Source organism: Pan troglodytes, chromosome 14 (genome assembly GCF_028858775.2).
Source record: "Pan troglodytes isolate AG18354 chromosome 14, NHGRI_mPanTro3-v2.0_pri, whole genome shotgun sequence".
Taxonomy (NCBI): Eukaryota; Metazoa; Chordata; class Mammalia; order Primates; family Hominidae; genus Pan; species Pan troglodytes.
Genome location: NC_072412.2, coordinates 82,792,256 through 82,809,279, shown reverse-complemented (window position 1 = coordinate 82,809,279; position 17,024 = coordinate 82,792,256). Strand labels below are relative to the sequence as shown.

Here is a 17,024-nt window from a genome sequence, read left to right as displayed (position 1 = left end):
TCATCAAATTTCTGCTTCTTGATAAATGCAGTTTTATTAGGACATTGCATTTTGAAAATAATCTTAGGGTAAACCAGTGTGGATTAAGAATTTTCTACAACTGCAGAACAAAAGCAAAAAAGTATAAAGTTTCAATTTACATGGAAGCATATACAGAATTGATTTTATTGGCAATTTATTACCACAGTTAGCAGTTAACATCATTTTAAAATATCATTGTACATGTTGTTGACTGAGAAAGCACTTATGTTTGCACATTGACTTAAAAGAGAGACATAAGCTTTAAATATTGTCAACCAGTCATCACATTGCTTCTTTATCACTAACTTTACCTGCATTACTTTTAACAATTGCCTTTCACGTTACTTTAATACTAGAATAATTTATGCTAAAAAATAGAATACCCTAAAAAAAAGTGATATTGTTTTATGTCAAAAAGTCTGTCCCACTATGCTTTGTAAGGGAGAAAAACCCATTGACCAAGTACTCTACAAGTTCTTATATACGTGGATGAACCAGTATAGACATTTTCCCCCTAAAACATAGCACTTCAAAATGCTCTGCAATATGTTTTTCACTTTACCTAAAGAGAAAGGACCTTATTCACTATCCACTTTTAATTAGGGGGCAGTTGGCTTTGGTTTTGGTTTACATTTATTTGTAGGCATATTATTAGACACTTTGTTTAGAGTTTTATATGTCTTATATTTATGAATTAGTATATATTTATGTAGACGGGTGTGTACCCACATTCATCCGTACATATATATGTATATATCCATATATATATATGGATATGGAAAATATAGAACTAGAAAACAGTAAATAAAGTCTCATTATCTAAAATGAGATAATGAGAAAAGTTTCATTATCTAAAATGAGATAATGAGAAAAGTTTCATTATCTAAAATGACTTATAATTGATAGGGAATTTTGATGTTTCTTTTTTGTTGAAGTCTTAGTTGATCTTTTTTATTAACATTTTGAATGTCCTCTTTTTTGGTTCAAAATAACCATTTATCATAATATTTACATAAGCAATAAAATTGTGCAATTGCTACTCACTAGAAAGATTTTAATTTCAAATCAGATAAATATAGATTGATAGCATGAGATAACTACGAAAATGTATATCATTTAAATTATCAGTAAAACATTTTGTGAAAATGTTGATTTTTCTAGGATAACGTTTCTGTGAATTAATTGTTCCTTAACAAAACATTTTTAGACTTTAACTTAGAGATCCTAAATGCTCTGCATTTCCTAAACTTTGAGATGGAGAAAAGTAGGCCTGTCTTTTGATAAAATTGATTACATTTTTATCTTTTGATAAAAAATTGATTGTATGTATTATTTATGTTTTTCTTATCAAATTTGTTAGTAGCATTCAGAAACATTTCCAAATGATTTTTTTCCTACTTATAGAGGGAAGGAAAATTGAAAAAAATGACTCAGACTTTTTATTTTTTACTTTTTTAGTTTTTATTTTTATTTTTGTACTTCAAAAAGTGATAAGTTCACGTAAACTACATGCCATTATTATTCATAATGATAATTGCATTTTCTATACAATCGATATCATTTCCATTTTTATTATAAAACAGCAGACTGGTTTCTGTCATAAAACAAATCTGGCTTGTATTAGAACAAATACGTCCTCATTTAAAGAATTTTAAGGTTTCTTTCTTGCATTGAGTATCTTAAGCTTTATAACAACGTCTGGCTCTTAATTTTAGTAAATGGCATGACACACTATATCCATGGAGAGCTTCTGACAAAAACTTACTTATCAGACAGAATTTCTTCGGTGTGTTGTTTACTCAGATGGCTTCAGTTTCTCTTTAGTAAAATAATATTTCCATGTTGGTGCTAGAGTACAGAAAAATGTTGTTACTGTGCACGCGTCTTCTGCAGATGATATCCTGTTCCCTTTCTTTGTTGATATTTTTCTTTCTTAAACTTTGTTGCTCAGAATATCTTTAATGCTAGCCAAGGAGTCAGGGATTTGGACGTATTTTCATGGACTTCCAAAGCTTTTTTCCCCCAGGTGAGTTAACTGTAAGGAACAATAATATTTTATTCAGGTATTTCAGCATGTATAACAAATTTTGTGTCTTTAAAACCTTTGCTTAAGATTAATAAAACCTTTTAACCAAAAAAAGATCTATATGAAGTGCTGCAATTGAGTTTTCTAACTCCTGCCAAAAAGAATGTATTATTAGTTTAAGTGATACTTCCACATGACTTCAAATTTGCTATATTTAGTTCTATGAGTAGCTTTTCCAATGACTATATCTAAGATTAGTGTTTTCACAACTAACTTATTTAGGTGACAGTGTCCTGGCCTTATGGCTCTTTTATTTTTTCTACTGCCAACACTTTCACATTCCCTCTTTGAATGTTCATCTGAGAATGGGATGGGAATGGAGGGAGAAAATAATAATATTGAAATTCATGAATTTAATATGCTGGTACCTGGGTCTTACATTTCTGTGTTGAATAAAGCATGTATTTTACTATTGCTTGAGCATGATAGGCACAGTTCTATGACTTTATGTCTGTCAGTGTTTTATACTGTTTAGCACAAGAATTGGATAAACTTTGTTTTATACTTATTAATATAGTTTTATTACCTTTTCAATAAAATGTTATTTTAAATTTTTAACAAGTTTTCATAATTGCCTTTCAGTGACTAGTTTGCAATTATAATTAGTTGTGCCAAGGCTTAACTCCCAGTGTTACCCTGAATGATCAAAAGTTAGAATTATTGTTATAATTAATTAAATGCACTAGGAATATTATTAAATACCAGTGAAGTTGGGTTTTTTTGCTAAATCTATGGATATTTGCTTTTTTATTTTGCCATGTAATTTTTAAGAATCCGTTGTGAGTAGGATTAAAACTTACCCCTTCCAACTATGAAATGGCATGATGTATTTATTTATTAACCATTTATAAACAGACATTTTTAAATGTTTACAGAAAATCTTGTGAGTGTAATAGCAAGTACTATGTAAAGTTTAGACCTGTGTTACTCTCAATTTTTATCTTGAGGGCTCTCTGTGTATTCATGTAGGTTTGCATATATATAAATTCTTACAAATATATATGATGAGTATATAAAATGCGTATTTTACATTTATTTTCGGTTGTAAATCTAAGCTTTTTGAGTGTTTAAAATTCTCATTTCCATTAAATTTCCAATATGTAACCAAAGAATATTGGTAAATAAAATATAATTACAGTAAATGTAAATTAATTTTTCTTAGTACATATTTGTATAAGTAAAAATTGGTTATTCATCACTACAGTGAGATTCACAAAATATTATGTGAAAGTTAATGGTGACTTTAACATTTTCCCTGACCAGTCATGTATGGAATTAACAAAGTAGCAGGTATACAGAATTCTTGAATCTACATATTTTTAAACCTGAGGATTCTATTTTTAATATTCTACTGTGTTACTGTGTATATGAACATGTATACATATCTCTTCATTATGAGGCTACTGGTAGGGATAGAACTATTTAATACAATTTTATCTTGCATAATGTTAGTTTTTAAATTTTTATTCTATTTATAACATTATTAAATATCAGTTTTAACCTAATGTTTGCATGTGTGTCTCTTTATGGTTATCTGTTACTCTATCTGAATATGAAATAAATTATAGAGTTCATATTACTGTATTTAAAAATGCAGTTTTAAATCTCTTTTAAAGGAGTAATGATGACAATGAGAACACCCGGTGTGGACCCTTTATTTACATTTAGTTGGGAAAAAGAGAAAATATGGAAAGGTTATTATTTCTCTTTATTACATTCACATAGGAAACAATTTTATCACAGCATTACAATTTAACAGAAAATTTAGGGAAGGTTCTTTCATTTTAGAAGTGACTCTTTTCAATAATAAATTTACGTTATATTTACTTAAATCCATGTTTAATTTCTCCTTTCTACTAAAAATATAGTCTGTTTTTCTGTTACCAGCATTAATGTATCACTGCATAGTAATGGCTTAACAAATCTAGCAAGACGTTTTTATTTGTACAATATTAGAGAGTATAAGTTGTTAAAATATTGTAAGCATCAATATTTCATTCATAACTAACAAATAGCAAGATATAGCTATATTTTTAATGCATATTTTTCATCATCTCTGCTTATGGATCAGTTTTCAGATTCTTCATACCTGTTTTCTCTATTTATAAATAATTATTTCAACATGGGAAGAAATGAATATTTAAACTTTTTTTACCCATAACAATATACAGTAATGCAGTAATAATGATTCAAAATTATTCCCTTGTGGTTCACATAGTATAGTATTTTTATTTTTCCTACTTTAAATATTGCATTAAAGATAAAAGTAAAATCAAGGATGATTATATTTCTCAAATTGTGGTGGGCAGAAGCCAGAGGTCGACTGGTTTCCTGCTATATTTTCTTGCCTTCAACTTTATTTTAAATAGCATTGTTGAAAAACTGAGATTCTTTAATTAGTGCTAATGACAAATTCTTCAGTTATCTTTAGTTATGTGTTTTTTTTATATTGACAGTACTATAGACTTGCTATAAAAGCTATTAATAGGAAGGCTTTGAAAGTGATAATAGATTGTATTTTGTTTATTTTTCTTTCCTATTCAAATTTTCAGGAATCTAAAACTAATACTGATGACTTTTTCAAAGACATAAACTCCTGCTGCCCACAGGAAGCAACAATGCAAGAACAAGATATGCCATTCTTGCGAGGAGGGCCAGGCATGTACAAGGTAGTGAAGACGGGACCTTCAGGTCACAACATCAGAAGCTGCCCTAACCTTAGAGGTATCCCAATTGGAATGTTAGTTCTGGGAAACAAAGTCAAAGCAGTGGGAGAGGTATGGATTCTTGTAGCTTCATGACTTCTAAGATACTCATTTTTAATGTAATACAACCAAAGCATCTCTTCTAAAGGTTGCCATTTCTACCACAGGTTTTTCAATGTTAATGTATTTTATCTTTACTTGTATTGCAAATACATAATTTTTCTGTGCTTCTGTCTAATGATTTGCATAATTATCCTTGTGTAAACAATATATTAACAAATGATTTGTATTGTATATATAAATGTTTGGTATTTGCACATATTTTTTCATTATTACAAATGTACTATACCATCATGGATTATCATCACTTAAAACATTCTATGTGATCGGTATGGAGATGTGGTCATATGCAAAAGGTTTCATTTCTTTGTTCCCATTCATAGGTCTCACTGAAGTCCTGAGCAAATAAAATTACTCTTTAGGCTACTGTGGCATTTGCCTCAGCTGATAAGCTTGAAGATGTAGTGTGTCATGCTATTTCTCAGTAAGGGTCATTTTCAAGTTACACTATGGATACTCTCAACCTAAATAATAGCAAGTCGGCTGTGTTAGGACATTTTAGATGCAGAAAAAAGAAAATGAGCCATGTGTTCTTGGGTAATTCTTAAAATTATTTAGGTGTTATCTTTGTGCTTTGAAAGTTATTATTTTAACCAAATTCATAAATAAGCAGTATTTTACAGAACTTTTTATTGACTTCTGTCTTACCTCAGGCTGTGGCCTTAATTTCAGAAACTAATTTCTTAGTAGAAATGTATTGGAATGATTACACTATTCAGACACGTAAGATTTTTACTGGTTTTCAGACTGAGTTCCCTGAAAGAATCAAGCCAATCAATCATGCTTTTTGTTATGTACCAGGTAACCAATTCTGAAGGGACATGGGTGCAACTGGATCAGAACAGCATGGTAGAGTTCTGTGAGAGTGATGAAGGAGAGGCATGGTCCTTAGCTAGAGACAGAGGCGGAAACCAGTACCTCCGACATGAAGATGGCAAGTTGGCTTAAATTTGTGATTTATTCCAATTAAGCTTTCAAATACAGAAGTTTAATGCCTATTGTATTGCTTTTGTTTTAAAGAGTTTTGTGTGTGTTTGCTTTTTAACAAGCAAAACTAAAAGTTAAAAAATCTTGCAACTGTTAAAATTGGTTTGTAAAATACGTGAGTACTTAATGCACATTAAAGAAGAAAATTAAAAGAAAATTCGAAACATATAGACTCATCTTTATAAAACAGGCTTTTAATTTCATTAATATAAATTTCTATACCTCTTTCTTCTGTACCAGTCCAGGACTGAACGTTCTATCCCTTCTATAATAAAATGAAAGTTCGGTATTCCAACTACCAATCTCAGTACTTCTCCCAGGCAACTTCATTTGATTGCATTTTGTCTTAGGGAAAGAGCATGGAATAAATGCATAGTGTCTTTAGGGTTTCCTGTTGTTAGATTTTCAACTTTAAATTTTATTTTACCTTTTTCAACATGGCTATCACTTAATAAAATATATTCCTTTTTGTCCCCCTCTCTTTGATATCTTGGTGGCAAAAATTTGTTCTTCGAAGTTGAGACCACATTATCACTTGTGTGATGCTTTAACTGATCACAACAGAGCAAAGAATTTCTTGTGTTCCTAAAGAATTGTGCTCACCACTAGAACAATAGTGTCATAGTGAAGTTCATGTTTATTTCTTCATACCCAGTTATGAGTCCCTTGTGGACAGGCACATGGTTTTTATCTTTGCATTCCTAGTTCTGAAACAGTTTTGACACATACTAGTTGCTCATGAAGTTTTGTAATACAACTTGAATTATAAAAATAATAGCACATCAAAATAAGTATGTAAGCAAACATGGACTTGTCTGCCAAATCCCAAAATTTATAGGATGAAGTTAGGTAAATAAGAGAACATGCATCTTTATTCAAAAGATAATAAATTTATAATACTTATTATTCCAAGAGGCAATTTGGCCATAAATATGGATTCAGAAAAGGTTTGAAATTTGCAGTAATGATGGAGTATCTTTGGAGATATCTCCCTTTTTCCCCCCACAACACACCTTTGAGGTAGGTGATATAATCTTAAATTTATAGGTAGGAAACTCAAGCTGTAGAATTTGAACTAATGTGTCTATGGTTGTACAGCTGGTGACATAGCAGATGTAAGACTTCAGCCAGAATCTTCATTCGTGTTTTAAATGCTGTACTCATTACACCATGCTGTACACATTGAGCACAACTTGAGAACCTACCTCCTCTCCTTGTTTTTCCCAGATAGACTTTTTTTAGTCTAAGATGATATGGTCATAAAATAATGTCCTGAAACAGTAGAACTATTCATTTGAAAAAGATAAGGGTTCCGCTTGATGTAAATCAGACATTTACTAAATGACTTTTTCACTTACTATGTGCTTATTATATATTGCTGTATATTTACTACATATTCATTAATTTTTAAACATTTTTCTTTATATAGGAATATTCAGATATAAATGAAAATACCTAAGGGGAGATCAGCTTTATTTAAGATAAGTTAAATATGAGAACAGCTTAGGTGACTTCTAAAGGACTTTTCTAGCTTAATCCTTAATAATTTTTTAACTGGCAGTACAAAAAATATGTAAGAGTGGATTCTGAAGCAGGACTGCCAGGGTACTGATCCCAGCTGTACAACTTTTTACTCATGTGACCTTGACCAAGTTAACCTAATATCTCTGTGCCTCAGTTTTCCCATTTATAAAATGACCTTATAGGTCATAACCACATAAATTTGATATGAAGACTAAATGAGCAAATAACAGATAAAGCTAATGGATGGTAAGTTAGGTCTTATTGTTAAAATGCAAAATGCCTTCCATGCTAAGGATCAAGTTTTAACCTGGGAAATTTTATTCTTATAAACTTAGAAGATAGAAGCTTCTTTCAAGATAAAATGCCTCTTAAATTAGAGTATCATTTAAGAAAAGTTTAAATTTTTCTCTGTAATTAGTTAATCATCTTTTACTCTTGATGTATAGATACAGACATAAATATGGATATTTGGTGATCATGTGAATCTTACTATTTTAATATAAAACCTGGAGTGATAAGGAAAGAAATGATATGAAGTTAGTGCCTTTAAATCACTAAGATTAGTTGATGTGCTGCCCAAATAGTCTGTTCATTGGTGATAATATTTAATATGGAAGTACAAAGATTTGGCACTATGGTAATTTATATGAAGTCGTGTGAGTAAAACAAAAGCTTTCCTCTTTGTAAAAATTCTCTATTGGTCTTTGAAATCTGTAGTAGGCAAAGTTACTGCTGTGGTAAAAACAGACTTCACTCTGGGCGCTAGACCATTCTTAGTTTAGAGAGGAAGCAGTGCTATCTTTTCCGTTCAGTTTACTGTTCATGGGTGTTTTTCTGAAGAAACATTCTACTGCTGAAATATTGCATGCTGAAGAGTATTGCCTAAGGGAAGTGCTAAGATTGGTTTTTTAAATCAAGTCTACAAATGCTGGTAAAGGGATAGATTATACAGTACCACTGGTTTAGCAGAATTGCAATTTACAGGTAGGAAGGAAACACTCTACCACACCCTGTCTGTAGTTCCCTGTTCTGTTTAAAGGACTATTGACTTTTTTTTTTTTTTTGAGATGGAGTCTCGCTCTGTCACCCAGGCTGGGGTGCAGTGGCGCGATCTCGGCTCACTGCAAGCTCCGCCTCCCAGGTTCACGCCATTCTCCTGCCTCAGCCTCTCTGAGTAGCTGGGACTACAGGCGCCGGCCACCACGCCTGGCTAATTTTTTGTATTTTTAGTACAGAAGGGGTTTCACCGTGGTCTGGATCTCCTGACCTCGTGATCCGCCCGCCTTGGCCTCCCAAAGTGCTGGGATTACAAGCGTAAGCCACCGCGCCCGGCCAAGGACTATTGACTTTTAAAAAAGATATTTAAGATACTTAAAGATATTTTAAAAATAAGATATTTAAAAATATACTTGAGTTATTTTATTTTTCATAAGGTTATTTTAATGGAATAAATACCTTTTTCCCCCCAATTTTACTTGACAGACTTTATTTTGCCTTTTTTGGCTGGCATTAATATGGATATTTACTAAGGTATTGTTTTATATCAGACAGAGTCTTGGAGCCAGTTGATTGTTCATAGGGGATTAATTTAGTTTGCATATTTTATAGGTCACATCTTGCCATTTGTAAATGGATAAAACATTTGCCATTTTCTGCTTGAAATAAGAATTCTGATACATTTATAGACTCTGATTATGTAACATGGTTTATTATTATCCTTCTATTTGGGAAAAATATGTGATAAAATAAGTTAAAAGTTAAGTTTTCCATAATTTTCACCTTCATAACTTAGAACAGTTAACAAATGAAAATTCCTTTTGGTACTAGATACTTAGTTTTTTTCTCTATTCTAATACTAATATGCAAAATACTTTTATTTCTGGTTTATAGGTTATCCATTTTGTTTTGCAAAATACTCTTGTATAAATTTGTTGCAAATACAAAGAGTTCCTGGTCCAGAAATATTAGTATGCATTCAGTAATGTATCCTGCCACAATAAAAGTAAATTGGCTTCATAAGAGCATATCTCATTTCTAAATTTCACTGTGTATTTGATAAATAAAAACAAAGATTTGTCAGGTGCTTTGTTAATGTTAAGATGACCTGACTGGTATTTAAATTGATCAAATCTAGATGTGAGCTTATTTTAAAATCTAACCATCATAAAATCTTTTGCAATTTTCTCTCTTTGTTGTATGAATAGGGAATAGCACGTAAGAAACTAATGTTACAGCTGTGGCTTTTATTGTAGAACAAGTTCTTCTGGATCAGAATTCTCAAACTCCTCCTCCAAGCCCTTTCTCAGTGCAAGCTTTTAATAAAGGGGCAAGTTGCAGTGCCCAAGGATTTGATTATGGACTGGGAAATAGCAAAGGTAGGTATTTAAAAGTAAGTCTTTTACTTACCTAACTTCAATATTTTTTATTACCTTCTCTTTTATACACTTTTTATTTGTGTTCACCCAGAAATCTTTATTAAATTAAAATTTGTTCATGGAAAGCTAATAAAAAATGTTTACAAAGGTGTTCTTTTCATAGTATTGTTTTTTGTTGTTGTTTTTTGTTTTTAACCAGTTTTGGCTTAAGTTTATGAGAGTGCTTGCTTATTTTTTTTCTATTTAAAAAACACTCATTTTGATTTCATATCCTAAAGATTCTATTTCACTAAATCTAGTAAAATTTGGTTTTTATCATCCACTTATTAGGATGGTAATGTTAATGAGAAACAGAGAACTTGCTCAAATGATCCATTTAAAATCAAACTATTACTTCTAAATAATATTTTTAAGTAATATTACACATGAGCTTTATAAAATTTATGTGGTTTTGAATTTCTAACCCAGTAATCTTAGTTAATTTAGAATTATGTGAAATGATATGTTTGGTTTTAATATCTATAATAAAACCAGAAAGTTGTAAAAAGAAAAAAACCCTAAGCCATATGAATATAATATATATACAGCTGTTTTGGCTGCATTAATGGGAGAGACCAGCATCATGGACTGTCCAAACAATAGTTAATTTTGAAACAATTTATGCTGGAGGTTCATCAGAAATTGCATTTTTATGTGAATTCACACACTCTTGTTCTTTCCTATGTACCTGATCTAGACTCCTTCAAAATCAGCCCTATTGTCCACAGGTAACATACAGCTGGGTCATGAGTAAAAGGGAGCAGATAGCTTACGTGGAAATAATTTTACTTTAATTTTATTTAAATTAATTCACAGGACTTGATTCCAAGGGGCAAATACAGTGTCATTATACCTGACTTGAAGAACAAGTGAAAAAATAAAACAGTGAACAAAATGTATAAGGAATATTCCATTTAAAATAAAACTACTTCTATTGAATAGCTTCATTACTTTCCACAAAGTATTTTTATGAAGGAAACCTAGCCACAAGATTTTTTTTTACTCCCTTGGACTAGCCTATCTCATAGGATTGGGTATCATCTGCTCGCTTACTTTGGGTACCTGATTTCCATTAATTTAAGCTAGATCTTTGTACTTACATAGTGTAAATGCTTGGTGGTGTTTTCTTTATGTCCCTTTCTCTTTACCTTTGTCAACTCTTAAAATCTCAGCATTTGCTTACCGCTACTATATCTCTATATAGTAATGTTTTAAAGCCTTGTTTAACACAAATTGTATGCTTTCAGTCTTTAAACTGTCTGTCATTGTACTAATAGCTATCACAGTAAATCAGTCATTATAATTTATTAAAATATCATTAAAATAAATATAAATGTTTAAGAGACACAAACATTGCCGAGAAAATTTGTTATTATGTACAAATAATAAAGTATTACTTTTTAAACATGAGATTTTGTGAATATCGTTCAAAAATAGCATGCACCATGCCAGGCATAGTGGCTCATGCCTATAGTCCCAGCTACCTGGGAAGCTGAGGCAGCAGGATCACTTGAGGCCAGGAGTTTAAGGATGTAGTCTGCTATAGTCGTGCCTGTGAATAGCCACACGCTCCATCCTGGGCAACAGAACAGGATCCTGTTTCCTTAAAAAAATATTAATAATAAGCCTGCTCTTGTTAACAAGCTTTTAAAATATTTAGATGGAGCAAAGAAATAATAAGAAACTTAAACTTGATGAAATATATCTAACTTTATTGTCTGTAACAGTAGTTCCCATTTTAACTCTTAATACTGTCCAAGATCGAGGAGCTGTTTTTTGTAAGTTTTTTTTCTTAAAACAGTATTTTAGAAAATTCTTCATGATCTCTAAATTTTTTCCTATAATCTACAGCATTTATTTATTATTTCAAAAAAAGATATATGGCTCGTGTACACAGTTCTTTCCACATAAATCTATCCCGTGTAGGTACTTCAGTTGAAATTTTCACATATGAAACTTTATTATATTTCAGAAATATGACTAGAAAGATACTATTTTCCAGTTTCTGCATCACCTAGTCTGGATGTAGTTCCCTCTCCCCACCTCCAGCATCATTTAAACTATTTAATGTATACTCACAAATAAGGAGTTATTATCCATCACATTATTTCATTATCTTAAAAAAAATTTTTGTAAAACCTTTTGGTACAAGGAAAAATGTTAGAATCGATATTTTAGATACTATTCAAATTAGGTAGCTCATAATCCTTTTTGTCATATAGGACTTACAGATTTTTAAATTATTCATCTAAGCAAAATATTTCATGCTTTTAAAGTAGAATTTCTTTGGCAGTAACAACTTAAAAAAGAAAGTATTAATTTATAACTATAATGTAAACACATTGCTATGTTAATAACATACTTTGCCCCATTCTGCTTTTTGAAGAAAAACTGTTAATTGCTTATTTTCTGCATGAAATATACTGCCGATGAGGCAGGGTGGTATTAGTCATTGTTGGGAACTATGGAAAAGGCATCATTTACTTAAATCTTCATTTATATATGTTCAATATTGAAGCAATTTATCACTGATTCTTCATAGAGTCTTCGTTCTCCCATACATAATGAGAGATGTTATATATGAATTTAAATGGATTTGTTTTTATAGGTGGGCTTCTATATAAGATTTGGTGGGGCGCTTCCATTAAAAAAAAAAAAGCTTGCAAAATTCGGTCCCTAATCTGAGGATGATTAACAGTCACCAATTTTCACTCATTTCTGAATTGGCATGGTTTTATTTAGTGTTCAACTCTATCTGAATGTCATAAAGCACCATTTACTTTGCCATTTTGGATGTTAATGAATAACGAGTTGTAGTTTTGACTGTTTTACCCACTGCAGGTGACCAACTGAGTGCCATATTGAATTCCATTCAGTCACGACCCAATCTCCCAGCTCCTTCCATCTTTGATCAAGCTGCAAAACCTCCCTCTTCCCTAGTACACAGCCCATTTGTGTTCGGACAGCCCCTTTCCTTCCAGCAGCCTCAGCTTCAGAGTAAGTCTGTCAGCCTTACCTGCCTCATCAAGCATTTCTGAAGCTTTGTTCTGAGTTACTTATCAGTTACTAATTAGTTATCAACTCACCTGACTGGTTTTTTTTAATTAGGATGTTATCCCCTCCCACATTTTTGAAATATCTAAGCTATTCTGAGCTAAGACATTCTGCAGCTAAGACATTTAAAGTTGATTTAAAGTTCATATGCATGACTATGGTAAGCATCACATACAGGGACAACTTTCAGTGGATTTTTCTTACTTCAAGATGTCCCAAAAGGATAAAGCCATTTCACTCTTATCAGTGGGTAGAAGAGAGACTGTACTTGTTTGGACAGGTTTGTTTGTTTTTTCTAAGTGAATTTGGTATCTGAAATGTATGACAATTTAGTTTTCCCAGTTTTCTCAAATTGTTGTTTCCTGTCTTTATTTTTATTTTTATTTGTTGTTCCTAATATGTTAAATTGATCATTTGATTCCAGTTCTGTCTTTTAGGATTGCTCTAGTCCTTCATTCATGATAGTAATTCACATTGGTTTGGAAAAGATACCCAAAAAAATTATACTTAACTGAGTGTTCTTTTTTCTTAATAACCTCCTGAACCTTCCACCTAAACTTTTCAAAGCTCTGTCAAGTATGACAACAGTGTGCTCTTCTTGGCATTCAGTTCTCATGTTGGCTATACAATATATAAACACATTAATTGAATGAGCTAGTTTATGAAAGTTTCAGCTTGCATACCATTTTTCGGATTCAAATGCACAACCTCTTTGCTTTGGTAAAGTACATTCACACTTAGGTCTAAGTTATTTGTTTACAAAAATACTTTAATAACTGTTATTAGGGTCATGTAAAAGAATGCTAGCTGGTTTAGTTTTTATTAAGAACTAGGTTAGTATGTAGCTAGCATATGGTATTATTCATTACTTTATCCACCTTAGGTAAAGGGTACACAAGAGTATAAACTTTTCTGGGTTTCCACTATCCATTAGGAAAGTTTAATTAATGAAATTAATTAGTTTGGAAATATAAGTACTATCAATTTCTAGCTTATCATCTTCATTCATGTATAATATTAATTTGAATGTCTATTAAGAGAAGAATTTCAAAGAAACAAAATAGTGTCACATGTGCGAAATAGTTTTTTCCTACTATGATAAATATTATTTTAGAAGAATGAAACAGAAGTGAGGAGTTAGTTTATTAATTTTGTGTTGCATCAGACTTTTTACATTTAGAAGTACTACTTAGGTTTCAAGAAGTTTTAAAGGTAAGGACAAAGGGAAAAACAAAGGAAAAATATCAGGATCAGTCAGGTAGAAAATTTATACTAGAAAATTTAAATTCATTCATATTCAAATTCAGTTTTAAATGAAAAATTGCCTATGTCATAGCAGTAGCAGACAAAAGAACTAAGGAGAAAGGAGAACCTTTTTGTTCTATCTAAAGAATCATTGCAAGTCTTTACAAAAACAAGCATAATTACCATTTTAATTTTACCAAATTTAATTAATAAAATATTTCAAAACAATAAACAGTAATAAAAGTTGATTTGTCTCTTCCAGGGAATAACAGTTTCTAGGTGACATTGTGTCAATATAATTTTATGCATATGTGTTATCAGTACCACCACTTTATTTACCACTATCTTGAAGCAAATTTGAAATCATGGCTTAGCTATGTTTCAATTAGCAATTTTCTGAATCATTACTTGCCTATAGTCCAGCAATGGAAATTACTTAGGTCTTGTTTTAAACTTCTTATTCGCAACAGGACGTCTCTAAATTTTGACTTCCAAATTCCAGAAAATGGAAGTCTTAATCTTTAGCATCACAAAAAAAAGTATGGAATCTGAAAATAGTTTTAATTTTTTTAAATAATTCAGAATTTTATTTTTTACATCCTGTTGGGAAAGGTAAATGTGGCAAAGTGCCAACATTTAAGACTCCCCAAGCAAGGTATTCTTCCCTGAACCTCACTACCATGTATCCCACTAGTATATCACCTATGCTTTAGAAGATGGCTTATTCTTAGTGAACTTCCCTATGCTATTTAGTAAAATGAGATTTATTTTTGTTTTATACCTTTGTGATACTAAATAAATCATTATGTAGAAGACCATATTTACTCAATTTTGTTTATACTGATAGTCGCCACTATGTAGTAAACACTGTACTTAAGCACTTTGATACAGCCTCATTTGAGATACTGTCTCTTATGTCTGTTTTACAGAGAAGGAAACATAGGCTTAGAGAGGATAAATGATTTGCCCCAGAAACATACATAGTAAAATGGTAGAGCCAGAACTTGAGGTCAATTCTGTTGACTACAAAGGCTATTTTAAATATTCAGCCTTACCTCGGTAAATAATGCAAAATCTACTTTAATATATATATTTTTTAAATTTATATTTAAACTAGGTCTGGCATCTAGAGTATTAGCTTTGTTCAGATTGATTATTTTTCTTTTTATAGTTTGACTTTTTTTAATGTAACAGTAGTTTGAATGGAAAAAAAGATTTCCTGAATGTCATAACTCAAGATCCTGGTTAACTAGAAAAATTCTACAAAGACACACATCAACCGGTGCATGGTTTAACTTCACCTAGCATTTCTATGAGCATTATTATCTGTAATTCTTTGGGGTTTTTTTCTGAATCATAGTTTTTACACCTATCTATGGAAATTTGAAAATAATCTGGCACATTAAGTTAATTTTTGATACCTTTTCTTTAGAATCAGGCAACATTTTATTCCATAAAATAGAATATTTGGTAATTTTTAAATTAGCAAAATTATTTGATTTTATATACGTAGAAATTATTTCAAGTGTTATTCTAGTGAAGTAGAATGTTACAGAAGTAAAAGTTAACAAATTTCTCTTGTCTTATGTGTGTGCACGCAGAGACATGAAAAAGAAAAGTATGTATGTAGAATTTTCTTTACTGTTCTACAATTTACTTTTTAATTTAAAAACTAGTTATATAGTTTTTAGAATTGGTAAGCAATTTGGCAAAAAAATTTTAGTGAACCAAAGTGGAGAATGATATCTGTGTCTGCTTTCTTTAAGAATATTACATTCCTTATTTTCATTATCACCATTTCTCTTGAAAGCTTCATTTTATGTCCTGTACCTTCTGACAGTGTCTTACACATCACAGGCATTCAAGGAGTGTTTATTGACTGTAGGTATTTAAGATTACCATTTCATCAATTTAAGATCTTGTGTTTTCTATTATGATATTCCATTGTTTACTCAGAGAACATCTTCAAAGAAGAGAATTTATTTCTTTCTCTTAGTAATTAAAGCCAACTATACTGTGACAGTATGATGTATGATAATTGTGGGTTTATACTGATTGAATTCTAAGCAAGATTATCCAACTGAAAAACTATATTGCAAATGGCTTCATTTAACATAGCATTTTATCACTTTCTACCTACTGTTCCAGAGGCTGAATAGTTCATTTTTCAACTTTTATTTATTTGTTTGTGGTAGAAAAATGGCAAATAAAACTGAAGACAATTTGCTTTTCTCCCAGAAACTTTTTAATACTTTTTTTATTTTATAATGTTTTATTTTTAATTTTGATGGGTACATAGTAGACATCTTCCAGCAATTTCAAACATGAAATATATGATATATGTCAAAAGACAGTACTTTCAAGCACAGATATCATAGCTCTAGGTTATCTTGCAACAAGAGTTTTTCTATTATACTCATAAGTCACATTCTTATGTGGGACAAAAAAAATTAAATGTGACCCCAAAATTCATTTGGATATCTGCATGACTATTTATTTGCATTTGAGAATATGAACACACTAAAGTACTATGTTTACTTAGCTTGTAGAAACATAGTCATGGAAAGACTTTCAGCTCAGATTTCCCTTCCAGCTACTTACTAGCTCTCTAAGTTATCTGACAGGTCTGAATTTTTGTTACCTCATTATAAAATGGGATTCCCAATAAATGTTATCTTTGATGTTATTATTGCCTTTTGATGCAAATACTTAATACCTCTCATGCTTTGAGGAAAATATAGAAAAAGTCCCTCTCTAAAAGAGAGCAATCTATTCTTGGTGTGGAATGAGTTGTAGGAAGGAATTTAGAAAGGGACAAATGAGCTTTCCTAGTTCCTTTTGGGTCTATTTTTGCAATGTAATTCAGTT

At 31.0% G+C, this 17,024-nt stretch overlaps 1 protein-coding gene across 23 annotated transcripts in view; it reads left to right on the top strand.

Annotated features, from left to right (window-relative positions):
- MYCBP2 (MYC binding protein 2) overlaps positions 1-17,024 on the top strand; it is a 282,961-nt gene that overhangs the window by 196,435 nt on the left and 69,502 nt on the right. For 7 of the 23 annotated variants that reach the window (XM_063792229.1, XM_009427092.5, XM_016925407.4 and 4 more), the window contains 5 exons: positions 1,973-2,047; positions 4,660-4,884; positions 5,734-5,866; positions 9,696-9,818; positions 12,675-12,854. In XM_063792229.1, coding sequence (XP_063648299.1) covers positions 1,973-2,047; positions 4,660-4,884; positions 5,734-5,866; positions 9,696-9,818; positions 12,675-12,854 — 736 coding nt within the window. The remainder of the gene's footprint in view (positions 1-1,972; positions 2,048-4,659; positions 4,885-5,733; positions 5,867-9,695; positions 9,819-12,674; positions 12,855-17,024) is intronic. The other 16 variants (XM_009427100.5, XM_009427093.5, XM_009427089.5 and 13 more) reach the window with 8 other exon arrangements.